The 19,509-nt window shown below is 41.3% G+C and overlaps 1 protein-coding gene across 1 annotated transcript; it reads left to right on the top strand.

Moving 5' to 3' along the window:
* Positions 1–3,435: 3,435 nt before the first annotated feature.
* nocte (no circadian temperature entrainment) lies at positions 3,436–19,167 on the top strand. The gene is made up of 13 exons (XM_028174321.2): positions 3,436–3,665; positions 4,100–4,260; positions 5,294–5,439; positions 6,325–6,385; positions 7,202–7,370; positions 7,518–7,651; positions 7,731–7,975; positions 8,056–9,051; positions 10,711–13,975; positions 17,490–17,625; positions 17,708–18,243; positions 18,347–18,554; positions 18,639–19,167. The coding sequence occupies exons 2-13, from the start codon at positions 4,147–4,149 to the stop codon at positions 18,764–18,766; spliced, it is 6,138 nt and encodes a 2,045-aa protein (XP_028030122.2). The 5' UTR covers positions 3,436–3,665; positions 4,100–4,146; the 3' UTR covers positions 18,767–19,167.
* Positions 19,168–19,509: the final 342 nt, after the last annotated feature.

Raw genomic sequence — 19,509 nt, 5'->3', positions numbered from 1 at the left:
CGTATATAATAATATTTATGTCGTATGTATATATGTCGGCACAACCCTGCTATTTAGTTAGTTAAAATTATTTAAAATGGACTGCTATCCCAATGCTAAAATTGTTGGTTCAGCAATGCTTACTTACGTCATCATTTTAAAACACCATGAAACCAGCCTCTCGTTATGTATAATGATTATAATAATAATATTTATTTATTTTCTCTCTGAAAGGTATATTACAAATATAAATTAACGTTATAATATATTTTATTATCCTTTGAAAGAGCTGAAGTCTATAGTAGGTTCATAGACCTGTAGTACCGATCTCCAGGGTCTCTCCTTAGGTTAGATTTATTATTTTAGCGAATAATAAATATACAACTCCTGAAGTATCTTGAAGATCGCCAGCTGATCAGTACCGACAGTATGGTTTCCGTCACGGTCGCTCAGCTGGCGATCTTCTTGTATACCTTACTCACAGGTGGGCAGAAGCCTTGGAGAGCAAGAGCGAGGCTCTTGCTGTGAGCCTTGGTATCGCGAAGGCCTTCGACAGGGTCTGGCATAGGGCACTTCTGTCGAAACTACCATCTTACGCAATCCCCGAGGGTCTCTGCAAGTGGATCGCTAGCTTTTTGAATGGGCGGAGCATCACGGTCATTGTAGACGGTGACTGTTCTGATACCATGACCATTAACGCTGGCGTTCCACAAGGTTCGGTGCTCTCCCCCATGCTTTTCATCCTGTATATCAATGACATGCTGTCTATTGATGGCATGCATTGCTATGCGGATGACAGCACAGGGGATGCGCGATATATCGGCCATCAGAGTCTCTCTCGGAGCGTGGTGCAAGAGAGACGATCAAAACTTTTGTCTGAAGTGGAGAACTCTCTGGGGCGAGTCTCCAAATGGGGTGAATTGAACCAAGTTCAACACCAAGTCCATGGGCGACGGTAACCACTCACCATCAGGTGGGCCGTATGCGCGTCTACCTACAAGGGCAATAAAAAAAAAATTGGTTATGTTATATCGTGTGTGTCTACATCTATGTGTGTATATAGCTATGAGTGAATTGGGCTCACAAATAAAAAAGCAGTTCATTTCACAGTACGGAGTAAGTTCTCCGTTTGTTAGTAGTGTAAGTCATGAAGGCAATTTATTAATGCATGTTTGCATATGGTCCGATTAATTAACTTAATGCAATTCTACAATTTTAAAGTTCCTTCTTGGCGTAAATAAAAGTTACACAAGTATAGCAATATACGATTTCTAGGTATTTTAAAGTTTTTCATTGGTTATTAGTAATTGAATCATAATTAAAGTGTAAAGTCAAAAAACTAACTGGATGGCGCTAGAAAGATTTGTATCTTTAACCTAAAATAAGATTTTATAGACCTTGTGACATAAGAATTTATCAAAGGCTTTTCGGTAATCTATATCTCATTCTAAAGCTGGCCTTAAAACAAGTTGGACTTTTAACGATTTAAGCCAGTCGTTTGTGAGATCTCATCCAACAAAACATTAGTAAGTTAACGGATCGGACCGTTCTGACTTACAATATGCGCCCAACCTATTAAGGCTATTGAAAACGATAATTGAAGCTTGGAAACCAAAACAGTAGTGAACAAGCTATTTCGAAAATTAGAAATCATGAAGATGTTTTATTCCCATTTATATTAATCATATTAAATAAATTGATAGGAATTTTTGATATAAGCTGCAGTTGCCAATCGACGTTACAGTATCCACTACAGATTGTTTTCATCGAGTTTTTAAATATTTACATCACAGTGAATACCTACTCGAAGGGAATTTTACATGTTTATTTTCAATATTTCTTTCCCATTTCCCATATTTCTTTCCAAGAGTTCCCAATAAGAAGAGGCGTTCGTCAAGATGACCCTATTTCGCCAAAGAAATTCTCAGCAGTGTTTGAGTAGATCTTTAGGAGACTGGGTTGGGGCAATTTCGGACTTAATGTAAATGGATACAAACTGAATCATTAGAGATTCGCTGATGATTTAATACTTTTCTTCGATTAGCAGATGAAAGTACAAATGCAGGGCTCACTATGATTAAAACAAAAAGTAATGAGTTAAATGAGGAAAAGTAATTCCTGACAAAAAAACGCTATTGCAGTTAATAATCAAGAGTTAGAGCACGTAACTGAATACGTTTATCTGGGCAAATCAGTATCACCGACAGAAAGCATGCAGAAAGAGTAGAAAGAAGAATAGCAAACACTTGGAAGAAATTCTGATAATTGAGTGAAATAATGAGAAATAAAGAAATGCCTATAGCAGGGAAACGCAATGTCTTCAATGCTTGTATACTGCCATGTCTCACATACGGATCCCAGACATGGGCCTTAACTGAACAACAACAAAATAAATTAAATATATGTCAGAATGGAATAGAGAGAAGCGTATGGAGAGTAAGAAAAAGGGGATAAAATAGAACTAAAAAAGATCTAAGGAAAGACTAAATTTGAAAAGGTTCAAATAATGTGCAGAAAAGTAAAATGGTGCTGGATAGGACATATGTTGAGAGAAAAGTAAGAGAAATTGACCAGAATAATAACGGAATGGTGCCCTAGATAAAGCAGAAGAACTAGAGGAAGACAGCCAAAGCGATGGGAAGACGACTTGAAGCAAGTAGCTGGGCCAGAATGGCTACATACAGCAAAGGACGGAAACAAATGGAAATCTCTAAAGGAGGTCTTTGTCGAAAGACAAGCTGTTAAGCCGAATGCCGAGAATATGTTTATTTTGAGTTAATTTATATTTTGCTTACCTCTATTGTTATTATTTTATGATTAGTTAAATAAATTAAAATCTAACAACAATAAAGGCTTATTTATTATTTGTTTATTTATTTATAAGCTGACTTAGTAGCAAGTCCCCTCAATGTACCTTAGGTTCTTCAAGAGTTTTGTTCTATTCAAATGAAAGTTTGAAAGCAACTGAATTTCATACGTAAAAAAAATCATTTGGGGTATGAGGTGAGGTGTTTTTTTTTTTTTTATTGCTTAGATTTTTTTTTTTTTTTAAAAGCAAGCAATTTTTTAAGCAAGCAAGCAAGCAAGCTTTAAAAAAGCAATAAAAAAAAAAAAAAAAAAAGCTTAGATGGGTGGACGAGCTCACAGCCCACCTGGTGTTTAATGGTTACTGGAGCCCATAGACATCCACAACGTAAATGCGCCACCCACCTTGAAATATAAGTTCTAAGGTCTCAAGTACAGTTACGCTAGATACTACGACATGTGAATGAGCTTTTGTTATGATTTTTTATGAACTTTAGTGAAAACGTCCACAAGAGATCCATCTACAAACTTATACGTGTTGTTACCGAATATTTGACCTCGCGTCGTTTATCCGGCAACCGGATGGCGTGCATAGTGTAAAGTCGTAACCATTTTATGAAATACACTTTTGAATGGCACGCTTTAAATGTCTTGACATAGTGTTCACTAGAGAGCGCTGTTGCGCGTCTTTGTGACGTCACACTATTGATTCTGAATGGTAGGGAGAAGAGATCGTCTTTTTGAGACGCCATCTTAAAATAAAGTGATATAAGTTTTTGGTAGCGTAGATAATAGTTAAAATCCAAAGTAATCTTTGTTAAGGGATAAGCAATTGAATTTAAACCATTATTGTTTTCTATATTAAGTCTTAAGAGACCAAGGTACTAAAATATTTATTTTTATTGTTTTGTAGAAATATGAATTAAGTTTATTTACCGTTCTTGGATTTATAAATTTTTCGTACCGTTATTTTGAGCTACATAGTGAAAACTTACTATAAAGTGACTAGCAGTGTGTAACGGGATATTTTAGTGTAATAAAACTGAATTTCATCGATCCAGCCTTCACCAGACGGATGTAACACGTCAATAAACGTATGAGGGCAGGGCTCCCGTTTATTGTCTGAAGAGAATACAAGTTTTGTGAAAGTGTTCAGTGCCACACTATGATTAGACACAGTGCTTAGTTGATTTCGAATTGTAAACCTGTGCTTAACTAAAATAAGTGAAAGTATTCATTGCAATATGCATGTAAATGTATAAAATTTTTCTCCGAAGATTTGGGTAGTTCCGTGAGTATTTTGTATCGCTTGCAGTTGGTAGTCAGTGCGAGGGGAACTCCTGATGGTGTGTACATCGCAGCATGTCTGCACTCTCAACGCCGGGCGGCGGAGGCACTACGGCGCAGAGCAAGCCGACGTCCGGCAAGCAAAAATATCAGAAATTGGACATCAATAGCTTGTATTGCGCTAATAGAGTGAGTGCTTATTTTATCATATTCACAGAAATCAATTTTGTAAATTATAGTAATATTTAAAGGAGAGTAGGAAAATTGATCGATTTTTTTGTCTTGACATAGCAGCACATAGCCTTGGTCTTGACAATGGCAAGCACAAAGACTTGCACGATATTAGATACATTTTAATATGCTGACCTTCAGCTGGTAAAAGCATAACTATGTGTTTAGTACTGTATGATAATCACTTATTATTCGTTTTTGTTAAAATTCTAGAGTTTTAAATAATTGAATGCCAGTAATATACTGCCTAAGCTTTGGCACAAATTATTGCTCTTCCTATATAATCCCATTTCTGTAATTATGCGTAAGTAATAAATACCTATGTTATACTTTCTTTGTCATGAAGGTCAATAACCTTTCAACACTAATGTTTTACCTATAATCTTAGTTAGTTAATATAGTTACTAATGTATTTTTTTTCTTACGAAACATTAAGTGCCTGAATGCCTAAAACTGAGAATATTGATACAATAAAACTTTTCATATTTTTAGGAATAAAGTCAAGAATATGATAAAAAATTAAATAAGGTGAAAAGAAAGTTACAAATAAACAATATACTGTTATTTTTAGTATGAGCCAAAGCCTGGGTACCCTTAGTGCATTTTTATTAGAAGAATCTGTATTTAAACAGTTAGAAGAAACCTCATAGAGAAAAAAGCTCATTGAATTTTAAGCTGCTTTGTAGTATTTTCTCTACATAATTATGCAAAACTAAATAAATGGTAATTACATTATCAATCATACGATTTGAATCAGTTGCGGTAGGTATTGCAGCACTCTATAACAAGTCATTAATAATTTTTACACTAATGGGCTCTATGAATCTTGGCCTACTAATTTACTTTTATATTGAGGCCCTGAATGAGCTTACAAATAATTTTTGAGGCAAATCATGTCATTGCAATCAATCAATCTAACAATCAATTTAAACTTAACACAATCATAAATATTTTAATGGAATTTGCTTAGAAATCAAAATGCTTTTTTTAGAATGAAAACTCAGAACCGTCCTCAGTAAAATCTCAACTAAGCCGCAAACATGGAATGCAAAGTCTTGGAAAAGTACCATCCGCTCGAAGACCACCAGCTAATTTGCCATCTTTGAAAACTGAAATTGGTCAAGATACAACTGCCAAGTAAGTTTTAATATTTATTTATCATCAGCTAATATTGGCAGAAAAGCTCATAATCTGATATTAAATGAGACAGAAGAAGTAAGCATGAAATATACCATTTTAATGTGAAAACGGAAACTTCATTTTTATGTTTTTTTTTTCATTGTTTTTTACATTCAAACAGTTTCAATATTGTTTATGGTTATATAATCAGTATTTCACTACAGAACTACACCTGAAAAATCACTCATATTACTGGGAAAATAAATTGTCAGAGTTATTTCAAATATTGACATCCAAGTAATAGGTCTGTATCAGATGATTCAGCTTTGACAGAACCAATAAAAAACAAGCATATCACAGGAAATAAGGGAATGAACACAATACATATTAACTTATACACGATTAAAAGCCTGTTCATAGCTGAAGAAGTTTTTTAGAAATATAGGCCTGAAAAGCAGAAATAAAGAAAGGTTGACTTTTGTCTTATGGGAAAAGAATAAGGGAATAAATCCATTGCTGGACATTTCAAGTCATACCTTGCCAATTAAATTTTGAATGAATATTCCATAAACGCTGAATTGTAAGAGCAGATTAATAATAAAAAAAGCCTGGTGTTGTTCTAATTAAAAAATTAACTCAACTAAATTCTCTAAAACATTTTAATCACAGTTTCGTGTGTGGAAAAAATTATCAAATTTATTTGTATTTTAATTTTTTCTCTGAGCACCTGTCATTTTTGTGTATACTGTGACGTGTTACAAAATTATTGCCTAAGGCGTTAAAGCCATTAAAAAAAAAGATTTAAAAAACTAATAATTTATTTACGTAATGTTTGGGATTATTAATACATTGTTTAAAATAATTTTAACTTTGAATACCAATTTTGATTTTCATTTATTTCAGCACAACTTCTGCTGTTACTACAACCGTATCTGCACCACCACCATGTACTACCCAAACAACAGTGAGTTACATTTGCTTCTGCTTTGCTGACAGTAGACTTCTATTGCCAGATAACTTATGTCACAAAGAAATTAAAATCATGTATATTGCAATCCTGCAAGACATATTGGGGTTAATTTCGTAAATTGATATCTGGATCTTTGGACATTAACTACTTCTAAAAAATGAAGATGATGTTGAACATTTTTATTTTGTTGTACAACATTCTGCATGAGACACCTGTATCACCATTTGTAAATCAATCACAACAAAGACTTTTACTGGTAGTAGGACCTCTTGTGAGTCCGTACGGGTAGGTACCACCACTCTGCCTATTTCAGCCATGAAGCAGTAATGTGTTTCGGTTTGAAGGGTGGGGGCAGCCGTTGTAACTATACTTGAGACCTTAGAACTTATATCTCTGGCTCTCTATCTTATATGGCACATTTACTTTGTAGATGTCTATGGGCTTCAGTAACCACTTAGCACCAGGTGAGCTGTGAGCTCGTCCACCCTTCTAAGCGATAAAAAAAAAGATCTAATTACAGTGTTACAAAATAAAAAATCATCTGGCTCATCATAGAAACAAAATAAAAAGATATAAAAACTGTCCGAAAACCTTTTTTCGGTTTGAAGACCGGGCAACTAATTATGGATTGGATAAAATTACATAAAAATATATAGAATTAATGGGTGAAGAGTATAAAGTAGATTGCTATAACGCGTAACTTATAATTGAGTGAAAGTATTTTATTTAGTTCTATAAATAATATTCACCTATTAATATCATCGATAATATTCATTTATCTATTAATAATATTATTCAACTACATTTTAGACAGTACCATCGAACAGCAATGTGGTTGTCGGCCCAGGCGGTTGGGTGTCGTTACCACCGCCGTCATCTCCACACTTCCGCACAGAGTTTCCCTCTTTGGAAGCAGCCGCACAACCATCACATCGTACCGGAGAACACACTGGACCTCAGCCACAACTGAGACCACAAAGTATGTCTTGATTTTAATTTTAGTGACATTTTTTTATTTTATAAAGATGTTTTGTTTAATACGTCAACTTAAAATAAGAACTGAGATATTTAAAATAATAAAATAATGAAAAATAATATTTGTAATATATTGTAAATCAATTTACAGCGGAAGGCAGCTGGACGTGCGGTGGATCAGTGAGCGGCAGGCAAGAAAGTGGTTCCGCTCCCGTTGCTGCCGCACCTGCTGCGGTTCCCACCTCACAACAAACTCCAGCATTCCGCGCCATCCTGCCATCCTTTGTAAGTTTTCGAAACCGTAGACAAAGTGATAGCACAAAAAATTAAGTGATAAGTAAAATGTATCTATATTTTTCAACAGTTGATGAAAGGTAGCAGTGGTAGTGGAGGGCTCGGGCTAGGCGGTCTCGGAGCGCTGCGTGAGCGCGGCGGTGGGGGAGCCGGTAGTGGCCCCCAGCGAGAGCGCGGTGCCACCCGAGCACCTCCTACACCCCGCGCCGTTGAAGTACTCACGGCGCGACCCATTCTGCGTGACGAGCAGATTTCTTCCCTCGACGATATTTCACGTGATGCTGGCTGGGCTCAGCACGATGACATCGATTACGAGTTAGTTATTTTCCTAAATAACAATAATTCTTATAGAATGTTGAAACATTAAAAATAAAAAAATTAATTGTTAATTTTAGCCAAAAATTGGACTTTTCCGATGGAGAATCTTCAGCTCCCACAAAAGGGAGCACTAAGAGCAGTAGCACTCGGGCCAGCATCGAAAGTGAACGAGCTGAAATAAAAATGCATGAGCTTGGTGATGAAGACCAAATGTGGGCTGAAAGACGACAAAAGCAAAATAATGAAGTAGCACAAGCCGTTGCACGTGCTCGGCAACGAAAAGAAGAAGAGCAGCGCCGGCAATTACGGGACGCCCCCTCATCTAACTCTCAATCTAAAGATTTTCGTGGAGATCGGGAACGCAACGAAAATCGTGAAAGGGATTTGGAACCAAGGGATAAAGACAGGGTCGAAAGTAAAAATAGAGATCGTGTCGAGCGCGATAGGGATCGGATTGATAAGGAAAAAGAAAGAAACGATTGGGATACACGAGATAAAGATCGAATACATGAAAACAGAGATCGTAATCGAATGGATGCTAGGGAACGATTTGACAATAGAGATCGCGACTTGAAATCTGATCGGGAACGTGATGTACGAGCGGATCGTGATAACGACCTTCGAGATCGTGATCGTGCCGAAAATAGAGATAGAGGTCGCGGCGAGAATCGAGAGCGTCATGAAAATGATAAAGAGAGGATGGATAATCGTAATGAGAGAGACAGAGCAGACCGTGATAGGTTCGATAGAGAAAGAGAACGTGATCGCGAACGTGAACGTGAGCGTGACCGAGATAGAGATACAGCAAGAGAAAGAAATGATAGAGACCGCGAGTTTAGAGATCGTGATCGAGAGTATGGTCGCGATCGTGATCAAAATAATCCAGCGTTTTCCAAGACTTTTCAAGCAAATATTCCACCTCGATTTTTGAAACAACAACAAAACAGACAACAAGACGATCCAAAAGCAGGATGGGCCTTTTCGGGTAAACCTGCCCCAAGAAGACAAGATTTACAGCCTTTTTCTGCTCCGAGACATGTACAGCACAACAATGGTCGCAGATCTTATTCCAGGTTAGTTGTTTAATATGTTAATTACCCAAACCACTTAATAGAGAAAAACGAAAAAGTGAATTTTAAAACCTTGAATACTGTGTAATAAATAACCTTTTATATGATGTTAACTATTATAAGTAGTTTCCCCCTCTATCTATCTTCAGCCCTTTGATAGCCACTGCTGGGCATAGGTCTCCCATTGGCATAAAGCTATAATGCTCGATCGCCCGCCATTTGCATCGACGTCCACCCCGCCTTCCTGACTATATAGACTGACTTTTAGAGAAGTCGTCGTGGCCTCTTACGTCTTATCCTTTAAGACGTCCGGTGCATTCGTATGTAGCGATGCACAGGTGTTCGAATCCCGCAGGCGGGTACCAATTTTTCTAATGAAATACGTACTCAACAAATGTTCACGATTGACTTCCACGGTGAAGGGATAACATCGTGTAATAAAAATCAAACCCGCAAAATTATAATTTGCGTAATCACTGGTGGTAGGACCTCTTGGGGGTCCGCACGGGTAGGTACCACCACCCCGCCTATTTCCGCCGTGAAGCAGTAATGCGTTTCGGTTCGAAGGGTGGGGTAGCCGTTGTAACTATACTGAGACCTTAGAACTCATATCTCGAGGTGGGTGGCGCATTTACGTTGTAGATGTCTATGGGCTCCAGTAACCACTTAACACCAGGTGGGCTGTGAGCTCGTCCACCCATCTAAGCAATAAAAAAAAATGTATTATCCAATGTGCCATAGGTTATTCGGCATCTCAACAACCTAATCTTAGCTGCCATTCCATCACTATCTTACTTCGTCTGTTGTCATTTCGGCTTGCTAAGTGACCAGCCCAACTCCGTTTCAGATCTGATATTCTCTAACCAACATCTATAACTTTTGTTAGGCGTCTAACCTAGATGTTACGCACCTGATCTATCAGATTGATGCCCAGCATAGAGCCTTCCCTCGCTCGCTCTGCGACGCCAATTGTGTGCAGTCTCACGAGTAAGGGTCCATGTTTCTGCAACGTATATTAATATGGACCAAGAGCGTTGATTGTAGAGTCTTGTCTGAGACAGAGGGAAGTTTTTTGATTTGAAGATGTGTTCCAATTCTCCAAACACAACTCTTCTGAGTTGTATTCTACTACTGATCTGTTTAGCTTGATGTTCGCTTCTCAAGAATAGAACATGCCCAAAATAAATGTAGCTGTCCACTATCTCTAGTTGTTCATTTCTAACCAACCGGTCATTGTATTTGAGATACTACTCATCGCCTAAGATTTGGACATGTTCATCCTTAGGCTTACCTCTAACGAAGTATCGTAAAGTTATAGTAGGATGCTTTGCAGATCACAGATCATTAGTGAAGAGCATTCTTTTATTTCATTTCTTCCTCCCCTCATTTACAAAAAATGGATTCATTCAACCATAACAGTAACATGTATAACATTATTTATCAACTTAACTTAAAAATGAAAGTAGTTTTATATTACGAATATTTATTTATTCTTAAATAAACACTTAAAAGCTATTATCATGTCTTTATAGCTGGGATATAAATTCTTAAAAGAAATTGTCGTATTTCGTAAATAATATTTCGCGTTTCGTGAAGTTATCGTGATTCACTACAATTATTCATACATAAAGTAAAATTAAAGAGACTGTTTTTCTGTTTTAGGGATTATTCTGATCGAGAAGAAGTTTTTAGAAGAGAGAAAGAAGGACCTGGACCGCAATGGCGGTCTGAAATGCAAGATTTTGAAAGATTCGGAAAGGATCTTGAGAGGTCTAATTCTAAAGAATCTTATAAAGAATATGTCGACTACAAAGATAGAAGAAACGAATGTGACAAAAGAAGTACTGAAAATATAATTGAAACTAATTCTAGATCTGCTGCAGAAAAATTGAGTGAAGTATTTGAAAGAAAAAGCATTGGAATATCAGAGACTGTATCCTCTGATTCATCAGTGCAAACTCCTGGCTCTATAAAACTAAGTTCACCTGTACCTCCTTCTGCAAGAGAATCATCTGAAAAAGAGTTTAGTAAAACATCTTGGGCAGATGCTGTTCAAGATGAACAAACGCATATTGCAACATTAAAGACTTCTCTTGAAAAAGTGTCTGTGCTAATGGATAATGACAAGGTTCCTAAAGACCCACCAAAAGTAGAAAATGATGAACCAAGTCATGCTTCTCAATCAGCAAAAAATGTATCTCAACTTTCTTTGTCTTTATCTAAAGGAAATTTAATTCCATCACTTTCTCAGATCCAATCTCAAAAACCTGAAACTAGTACATCAAATACTCAAGGTATTAGTTACAATCAAGTACTATCTCAATCAGGATCTTTAGCTAATTCCACTCAATCTGTTCTTAATAATAATCACACACAAATGTCTTTCCCTGAACAACAAGTTGCAAAACCATCTTTTTCTGCTGTTTCCAAACAAAATTCTCAAAATGAAAATCTTCATAATTCTTCATTACTTTTACCAACATCAAAGCAAATGCCTGAGCCACAAAATCAAATAGCAAAACCTAAATTGTCTGCTGCTAAAACAGAAAAAGAACTTTCTGAATCTGATTCGGTAGTACCAAAATCCAGTACTGAGCCAACTGTGAAGTACAATGAAACGCAGTCTACAGATTTACTTCAAGATTGCAATGAAGGTCAAAAACGTCAGACTGATGACAAGAAAAATGAGAAATTTACTAATGAACAACATATCAAAATTCCCATTAAAGAACCCATAGAAAGGAAGTCTAGTGGGTCTGGTTCTGAGAAAAAGGTTAGAGGCTATGCAGGAAGCGGAGGATATGCTGTATACAATAGAGGTTGGGGATCAAGGGAATCTCGTGGAAGACGGTCACATCGCAGTTCCCGTTCAAATAATAGGGCTAGTGAATCTGATGGATCTACTGATGGAGCTCTCAATTCAGAACGCAGGGAACGGCGTAGAGCACCTCGTAGTCCACGAGGACCGAAAAAGTCTGATAAGCCTGATGAGTTAAATCCCGCAGTACAAGATCAAACTCCGACAACTATTGATATATTGGAAAATCGAGAACCGTTTGCACCTCGTGGGCAACCTTCTAGAAGGGGTAGGGGTGGTTTCCAGGGATCCGCACGTCCACCAGCTCCTGCTAAAAGAGTAGTAGGATATGGCCCTCCTAATACGAAGAGTCCATTCAGTCAAGCCAATAGAGCAGTGAAAGATACTGAAGAAGTTAAGGATAACATTGATGATAGAGGAAAACCAAACAAGCCACGTGCTGGTTCGACGTCAGGTAGAGGACGTGATCGTCGTCCTAAAGGTGGAGCTCCGAGTGGGGAAGATGAAAATTGGGAAACGACATCCGAACATTCCGAAGGTGGTGGTACTTCCGGTCGCCGTCGTTCTGCTCAATCTCAAAAGAATAGTAGAAATGCTAATTCCAGTAATCGTCAAAATGGACGTATTTCACAAGGAGGAAAGAAAGACGTAGTTACAGGTGAAAATAAAACTGCTGCGGAAATAACTGAGGCCATTTCTGATCTGAAGTTAAACACTAAAAATGACGAAGTTATCGATGACGGTTTTCAAGAGGTCCGCAATAAAAAGAGTTCCAAAGATACCCGACCACCTGCAAAAGAAGATGGTCAAGGTTCTGGAAAACAGTCAAGATCTCATTCTAATCAAGGAAATGGTCGCAATCGATCGTCGACTAGAAACTCCAATGATAAATCCACAAACAGAAGCTCCGCCCCAGTACCAGGCAAATCCGGATCTCAATATGATAGACCTCGACAAGCGAACTTAGCCCCTCGTTTTGTGAAACAACGACAGCAAAGGCAGCAAGTAGGTGGCTTAGTGAGCGCATGCGGCCCCGATACCGGCGCCGCACCGCCGCCACCCGCAGTTAATGCATGGGATAAACCCATATCCCAAACCTTACGTGGTAATGTAGAAGAAAATGTAGATTTAGTTGAAAATAAATCTGCGCAATCCAGTCAGCGTAGCACACCAGCTGAGACGTCGACTGATATCAAGACTGTTCCCACTCCTTGTAATCTATCTGCTGATAAAACAAGTATGTTAGATGGAGCAACGCCGCCTGTAGAAACCATAATTTTTGAAAATACCAACTATAAGACTGCTACACCAGATGAGGCCTTGCAACAAAAATATCAACTAAATTCTAATATGTCTAAAAATCAAACTGAAGAAGTATCCACTGAAATAGATAGTCGTTCCCTGACATTTAACGGAGAAGTTAGGGGACGTCCTAGATCCATACAAGAACTTATGGCAGAGAGTGGGAGACAATCTGCAGAAGGGGACGCGTCGTTAGGTTTACAAATGTCATTTGACACAACACAAAAAACAGAAGATTCTGACATGAAACTTGATTTTGGCTTTGATTCAGATTTGGGACAACTTTCAGAAGATAAATCAGCTAAGTCGCTGGGTTTACCACGTGGTGTCCACATGAGCACTTCTAATACGATTTCGCCTCTGGCAGCTGATCTTAATTTAAAAATCGCTAGTGTTAAGAAGGTCTGGGAGATGCCTGCTGTTGCGGAAAATACGGAGGAATTACAATTTACTGGATTTGAAGAAACCAATACAGAAAGCGCTCCACCTAATGTGTGCAAAGTGAAGCCAACGCAACAATTGCAGTCCCCACCGCCTCAACATTACAACCACGTGGGCTATCAGGGAGGGTACGGTGGGCTATCAGTTCCGTCGCCGCCTGCCATGTTGTTTAACTCATCACAGCAATTGTTAGGATCTTCTCAACAGCTTCCCCAGCAGGGTGGACTTTACGGAGCTTTCTTGGATCAGAGTAGAGGTCAATTTGGTGGTTTTCCTGGTACTCCATATGGCGCCGGTTCAGCGGCCCCCTATAACTACCAACCACCACCGGATATGTTTTCTAGTATTCCAAGCCAATATAGGATGGTAAGAAATTTTTAGTTTAATATTGTAAGTATTATGAAATAACAGAAATCTCACACAGATGTGATTCAACAGTACATACAGTACACCAGTTCGAAAAAGAAATAAGGTTTTATCGGCGACTCCCCATTCCACATTTAACGTGGATTTCAGCAATGTTAGGAGCCTACATAGTAACCTTGACGCCGTACACCACCACCTTGAGACGGCGCAGCCTGCCCTACTTTTTCTAACGGAGACGCAGATATCTGCTCCGGATGATACCTCATACCTTGAATACCCCGGCTACGTATTGGAGCACAACTTCCTGCGTAAAGCCGGGGTGTGTGTATTCGTCCGGGCTGATGTCTGTTGTCGCCGTCTTCGTGGCCTCGAACAACGGGATCGGTCCCTCTTGTGGCTGCGCGTAGATCACGGGGGTTGTACCCGAATCTATGCGTGCCTGTACAGGTCCCACAGCAGTGATGCAGGTTCGGCTCTGATAGAGCATGTGCAAGAGGGGACTAATCGCGTGCTTGAGCAGTACCCTTCTGCGGAGGTGGTGGTTCTTGGAGACTTTAACGCTCACCACCAAGAGTGGTTGGGGTCCAGAACCACTGACCTCCCGGGTCGGGCTGTCTACGATTTCGCCTTGTCCTACGGCCTCACTCAGCTGGTGACACAGCCCACCCGTGTCCCAGATATTGAGGGGCACGAGCCCTCGCTGTTGGACCTTCTGCTGACCACCGATCCGGCCGGATACAGTGTGGTGGTCGACGCTCCACTTGGATCGTCTGATCACTGCCTTATCCGAGCTGAGATACCAATCTCTCGTCCTGGTCGTCGAACGACGACCGGGTATCGAAGAGTTTGGCGGTACATGTCAGCAGATCGGGATGGATTGCGTGAATTTTACGCATCCTACCCATGGGGGCGGCTCTGCTTTTCCTCTGGTGATCCTGACGTCTGTGCGGACCGACTTAAAAACGTGGTGCTTCGGGGGAGGGAATTGTTCATTCCTTCTTCCAAGGTGCCCGTCGGGGGTCGCAGTGGACCCTGGTACAACAATGCCAGTCGGGACGCTGCACGCCTCAAGCGGTCCGCATACGTGGCATGAAATGATGCCAGGAGACGTCGGGATCCTAATACCTCAGAGGAAAGGCGGAAATTTAACGCCGCTTCTAGGTCCTATAAGAGGGCTATTGCCAAGGCGAAGTCAGAGCACGTTGCCAGAATTGGCGAGCGACTGAAGAGCTATCCCGCCGGGAGCCGTGCTTTCTGGTCGCTCGCTAAGGCTGCAGAAGGTAACTTCTGCAGGTCTAGTCTCCCACCACTACGCAAGTCCGATGACAGTCTGGCCCATAGTGCGAAAGAGAAGGCTGACCTTCTGGTCAAACTCTTCACCTCGAACTCGACCGTGGACGACGGGGGTGCCACACCACCGAACATCCCCCGGTGTAATAGCTCCCTGCCTGAGATCTGCTTCACGCAGTGTGCAGTCAGGCGGGAGCTCCGACTCCTGGACGTCCATAAGTCGAGTGGGCCAGACGGCATCCCTGCAGTGGTTCTGAAAACGTGCGCCCCTGAGCTGACGCCTGCGCTAACGCGTTTGTATCGCCTCTCTTATTGCACTAACAGGGTTCCGTCTTCATGGAAGACTGCCCACGTCCACCCTATCCCCAAGAAGGGTGACCGGTCGGACCCATCGAGTTATAGGCCTATCGCGATAACTTCCATGCTTTCCAAGGTGATGGAGCCAATAATAAATATACAACTCCTGAAGTATCTGGAGGATCGCCAGCTGATCAGTGGCCGACAGTACGGTTTCCGTCACGGTCGCTCAGCTGGCGATCTTCTTGTATACCTTACTCACAGGTGGGCTGAAGCCTTGGAGAGCAAGGGCGAGGCTCTTGCTGTGAGCCTTGATATCGCGAAGGCCTTCGACAGGGTCTGGCATAGGGCACTTCTATCGAAGTTACCATCTTACGGAATCCCCGAGGGTCTCTGCAGGTGGATCGCTAGCTTCTTGGATGAGCGGAGCATCACGGTCGTTGTAGACGGTGACTGCTCTGATACCATGACCATTAACGCTAGCGTTCCACAGGGTTCGGTGCTCTCCCCCACGCTTTTCATCCTGTATATCAATGACATGCTGTTTATTGATGGCATGCATTGCTATGCGGATGACAGCACGGGGGATGCGCGATATATCGGCCACCAGAGTCTCTCTCGGAGCATGGTGCAAGAGAGACGATCAAAACTTGTGTCTGAAGTGGAGAATTCTCTGGGGCGAGTCTCCGAATGGGGTGAATTGAACTTGGTTCAATTCAACCCGATAAAGACACAAGTTTGCGCGTTCACTGCGAAGAAGGACCCCTTTGTCATGGCGCCGCAATTCCAAGGAGTATCCCTGCAACCTTCCGAGAGTATCGGGATACTTGGGGTCGACATTTCGAGCGATGTCCAATTTCGGAGTCATTTGGAAGGGAAAGCCAAGTTGGCGTCCAAAATGCTGGGAGTCCTCAACAGAGCCAAGCGGTACTTCACGCCTGGACAAAGACTTTTGCTCTATAAAGCACAAGTCCGGCCTCGCGTGGAGTACTGCTCCCATCTCTGGGCCGGGGCTCCCAAATACCAGCTTCTTCCATTTGACTCCATACAGAGGAGGGCCGTTCGGATTGTCGATAATCCCGGTCTCACGGATCGTTTGGAGCCTCTGGGTCTGCGGAGGGACTTCGGTTCCCTCTGTATTTTGTACCGCATGTTCCATGGGGAGTGCTCTGAGGAATTGTTCGAGATGATACCAACTTCTCGTTTTTACCATCGCACCGCCCGCCACCGGAGTAGAGTTCATCCATACTACCTGGAACCACTGCGGTCATCCACAGTGCGTTTCCAGAGATCTTTTTTGCCACGTACCATCCGGCTATGGAATGAGCTCCCCTCCACGGTGTTTCCCGAGCGCTATCACATGTCCTTCTTCAAACGAGGCTTGTGGAGAGTATTAAGCGGTAGGCAGCGGCTTGGCTCTGCCCTTGGCATTGCTGAAGTCCATGGGCGACGGTAACCACTCACCATCAGGTGGGCCGTATGCTCGTCTGCCTACAAAGGCAATAAAAAAAAAAAAAAAAACACAACTGATTAAACAAACCATATTATTATGTTTTTAACAAACTTAATTGTTGATTTTTTTTTTATTTCTAATGAATGAATAAAGCTAAAAAGCAAATTTAGTTGCAGAAATATAAAAAAATATCTCTACAAAACATACATTTAATTCAATAAAATTTTACTTCTTCGCCGTCTATGTAGTGTGTTCTTAGTAGTGCCACAAATATATCCAGACATCAGAGGCATAAGGGCGAATATCCATGATTACAGTAGTTAGTTTCTTGTATTTTATTGATAGAACCATACCAGATCCTATTATAATGTTTATCAGGGTTGAGCTACTATCACATATTTTAAATTTTATTGTTTCGTCAATAGGTAAATAACCATAAAACTGTCATAAAATCTACCCAATATCAATTTACAGGCAGCAGGCGGGGGTGCAGCTTTTGGCCAATCAGGGCAGCTTGGAAACAGTCCTAGTACAGTGCTCATATCTAGTACATCTAATTCTCTAATGTCTGCAACTGTGAAGCCCACTACTCAACAAATTGGTGCCATAGGTAAGAGTTTTCGCTCTGGTTTTGTGTTTAAATAAGGTATGAAAAACGAGAGCTAAAAAAATAACAATTATAATGTATAAAGGTGCAGGCAGCAAAGGCGGCGGTGTGGGTGGAGTAGGAGGCGTCAACACCTACGGCCAACAGTACCTAGGATATTCAGGACCTGTGGGCGAAGCCCCGTACTCACTCTTGCCACGACCGGCTCCGCCAGCTTCCTCGTACTATTCACCTTACCAACCACCAACTGCGCCAGCACCTACCTATCCTCTCCAGTTTACGCAACCTGCGCAGTCTGGCGCCTTCGGCTCCCAATTTCTCTCTTCGCAACTACAGGTTGCCGCCGCTGTACAACAGATGCAACAACAATATAGAGCGCCTTTACAACAACAGTATCCTCCGCCGCAACCACAGCCTCGTTTACCCCCTCAACAACAATTGAAGAGTCCTCTTCACGAGCATGCCAATGGATTCGCGCCACTTTGCGATGCAGCGTCACCGACTCCGAAAGGTGGTGGAAAACCGCAAAAGCCGCCACATTCTCCACCGCAACACAAGTATCACGCCCCGCCTCAGCATCCACCGCCGGCACACACACCCCATCAACACCATCAACAACAGGTATATTTTATGTCAAACTATGAAATTATATGTTTACAATAATTGTATTAAATTGGTCAGTATCGTTTTCAGTAAGAAGTATTAGTAATGTCTGTCTCCGCAGATGGTGAGCGGCGGCAACAACGGGCGTTGCGGAGGGGGCGGGGGCGGAGCGGCAGGAGTCATGACCCGCGGAGGAGGTCCTGCCCCGCGCTACCCAGCGCCTATACAGCGCCCCCATGCGCCAGCACTGCCGCTGTATCGCGCACCACAACAGCGACCTCACCATGCTCAGCCGCGCCCCAATCTCTACTATCATCATCCTCAGCGAAGTCAGTATACAACTTAGTCACCAAATCGATAAAACTAGCCGCCGTTCTCGTCACGAATCGCTGATCGCTCGCTTTTGTGTCCAGACGGAGGCGGCGGAAACGAGCGCGCGCCCGAGAATACAGAACCGACCGCCGGCGGTGAGGAGAGCGGCGACCCGGCACCGCCGGCGGAGGTGCAGACCGTGCCCCCGCCGGAGGTCAAAGCGGAGTGAGCGAGCGTTTCGCCTGCCGCGATTTGCCCTTTCGCTTCTCGCGGACGCTTTCTATTGCGTCCCGGGAACTCGCCGAATTTAGGTTTCCGATATTTTTATTAGGACGTAAATTATGAAAGTGATCGTGAGCCGGTCGAGTCGCGCGCGTGTACATACTATGTCCGGCGGCTATCGGCCGGCTCCAGGACGTGGCACTATGACATGCCGTGAGTCGGGTGACCTACTAGTGAATGTGTAGCGACGATTTTGTGGAGGAAATGTCGATGCAATATAATGAGTAATAATGTAATCTGGAGTGATACAAACCGATCACCTTTCGGCTCTAAAGTGGACCGCCGCGCGGTTACACTCCATGTATCATAATCAATTATTAAATATGCGAATAAAATTATTATGACCAATCCCATTTTTTATTTATTAGTTTATGGTGAAACCTAATCTCTATCATACCTATCACCAATTCATAGGACTTTCAGTGTGACTTTCAATAGCTGTTATGCTATGTTACGATAATAATTTACAAGAAAATGATATTAAAACATACCTCTAATAAAAATTTATGCATGATACAATAAGATTTATTTTTTAAAATGTTCCACGTATTTATGGGCCGATGAGACCCCCCGCCTGTCGGTAACTACTACAGACACCGGTGCGCTGCTGATTTACGTAGTAAAAAATTGTCATGTATAATATATATATACAAATTTGTTCACTACATACGTCAATACTATTAATAAATA

Source organism: Bombyx mandarina, chromosome 15, assembly GCF_030267445.1.
Source record: "Bombyx mandarina strain Sakado chromosome 15, ASM3026744v2".
Lineage (NCBI taxonomy): Eukaryota > Metazoa > Arthropoda > Insecta > Lepidoptera > Bombycidae > Bombyx > Bombyx mandarina.
The sequence above is the reverse complement of the archived record's forward strand: the minus strand, read 5'-3'. Positions and strand labels throughout refer to the sequence as shown.

What these genes read in the sequence shown, in the direction of transcription:
- nocte (XM_028174321.2), top strand. Translation starts at nt 4,147, where the DNA reads ATGTCTGCACTCTCAACGCCGGGCGGCGGAGGCACTACGGCGCAGAGC. An exon ending in GGTCAAGATACAACTGCCAA is followed by an intron (nt 5,440 to 6,324) that starts GTAAGTTTTAAT and finishes CATTTATTTCAG; the next exon opens with CACAACTTCTGCTGTTACTA. An exon ending in TTCCAAGCCAATATAGGATG is followed by an intron (nt 13,976 to 17,489) that starts GTAAGAAATTTT and finishes ATCAATTTACAG; the next exon opens with GCAGCAGGCGGGGGTGCAGC.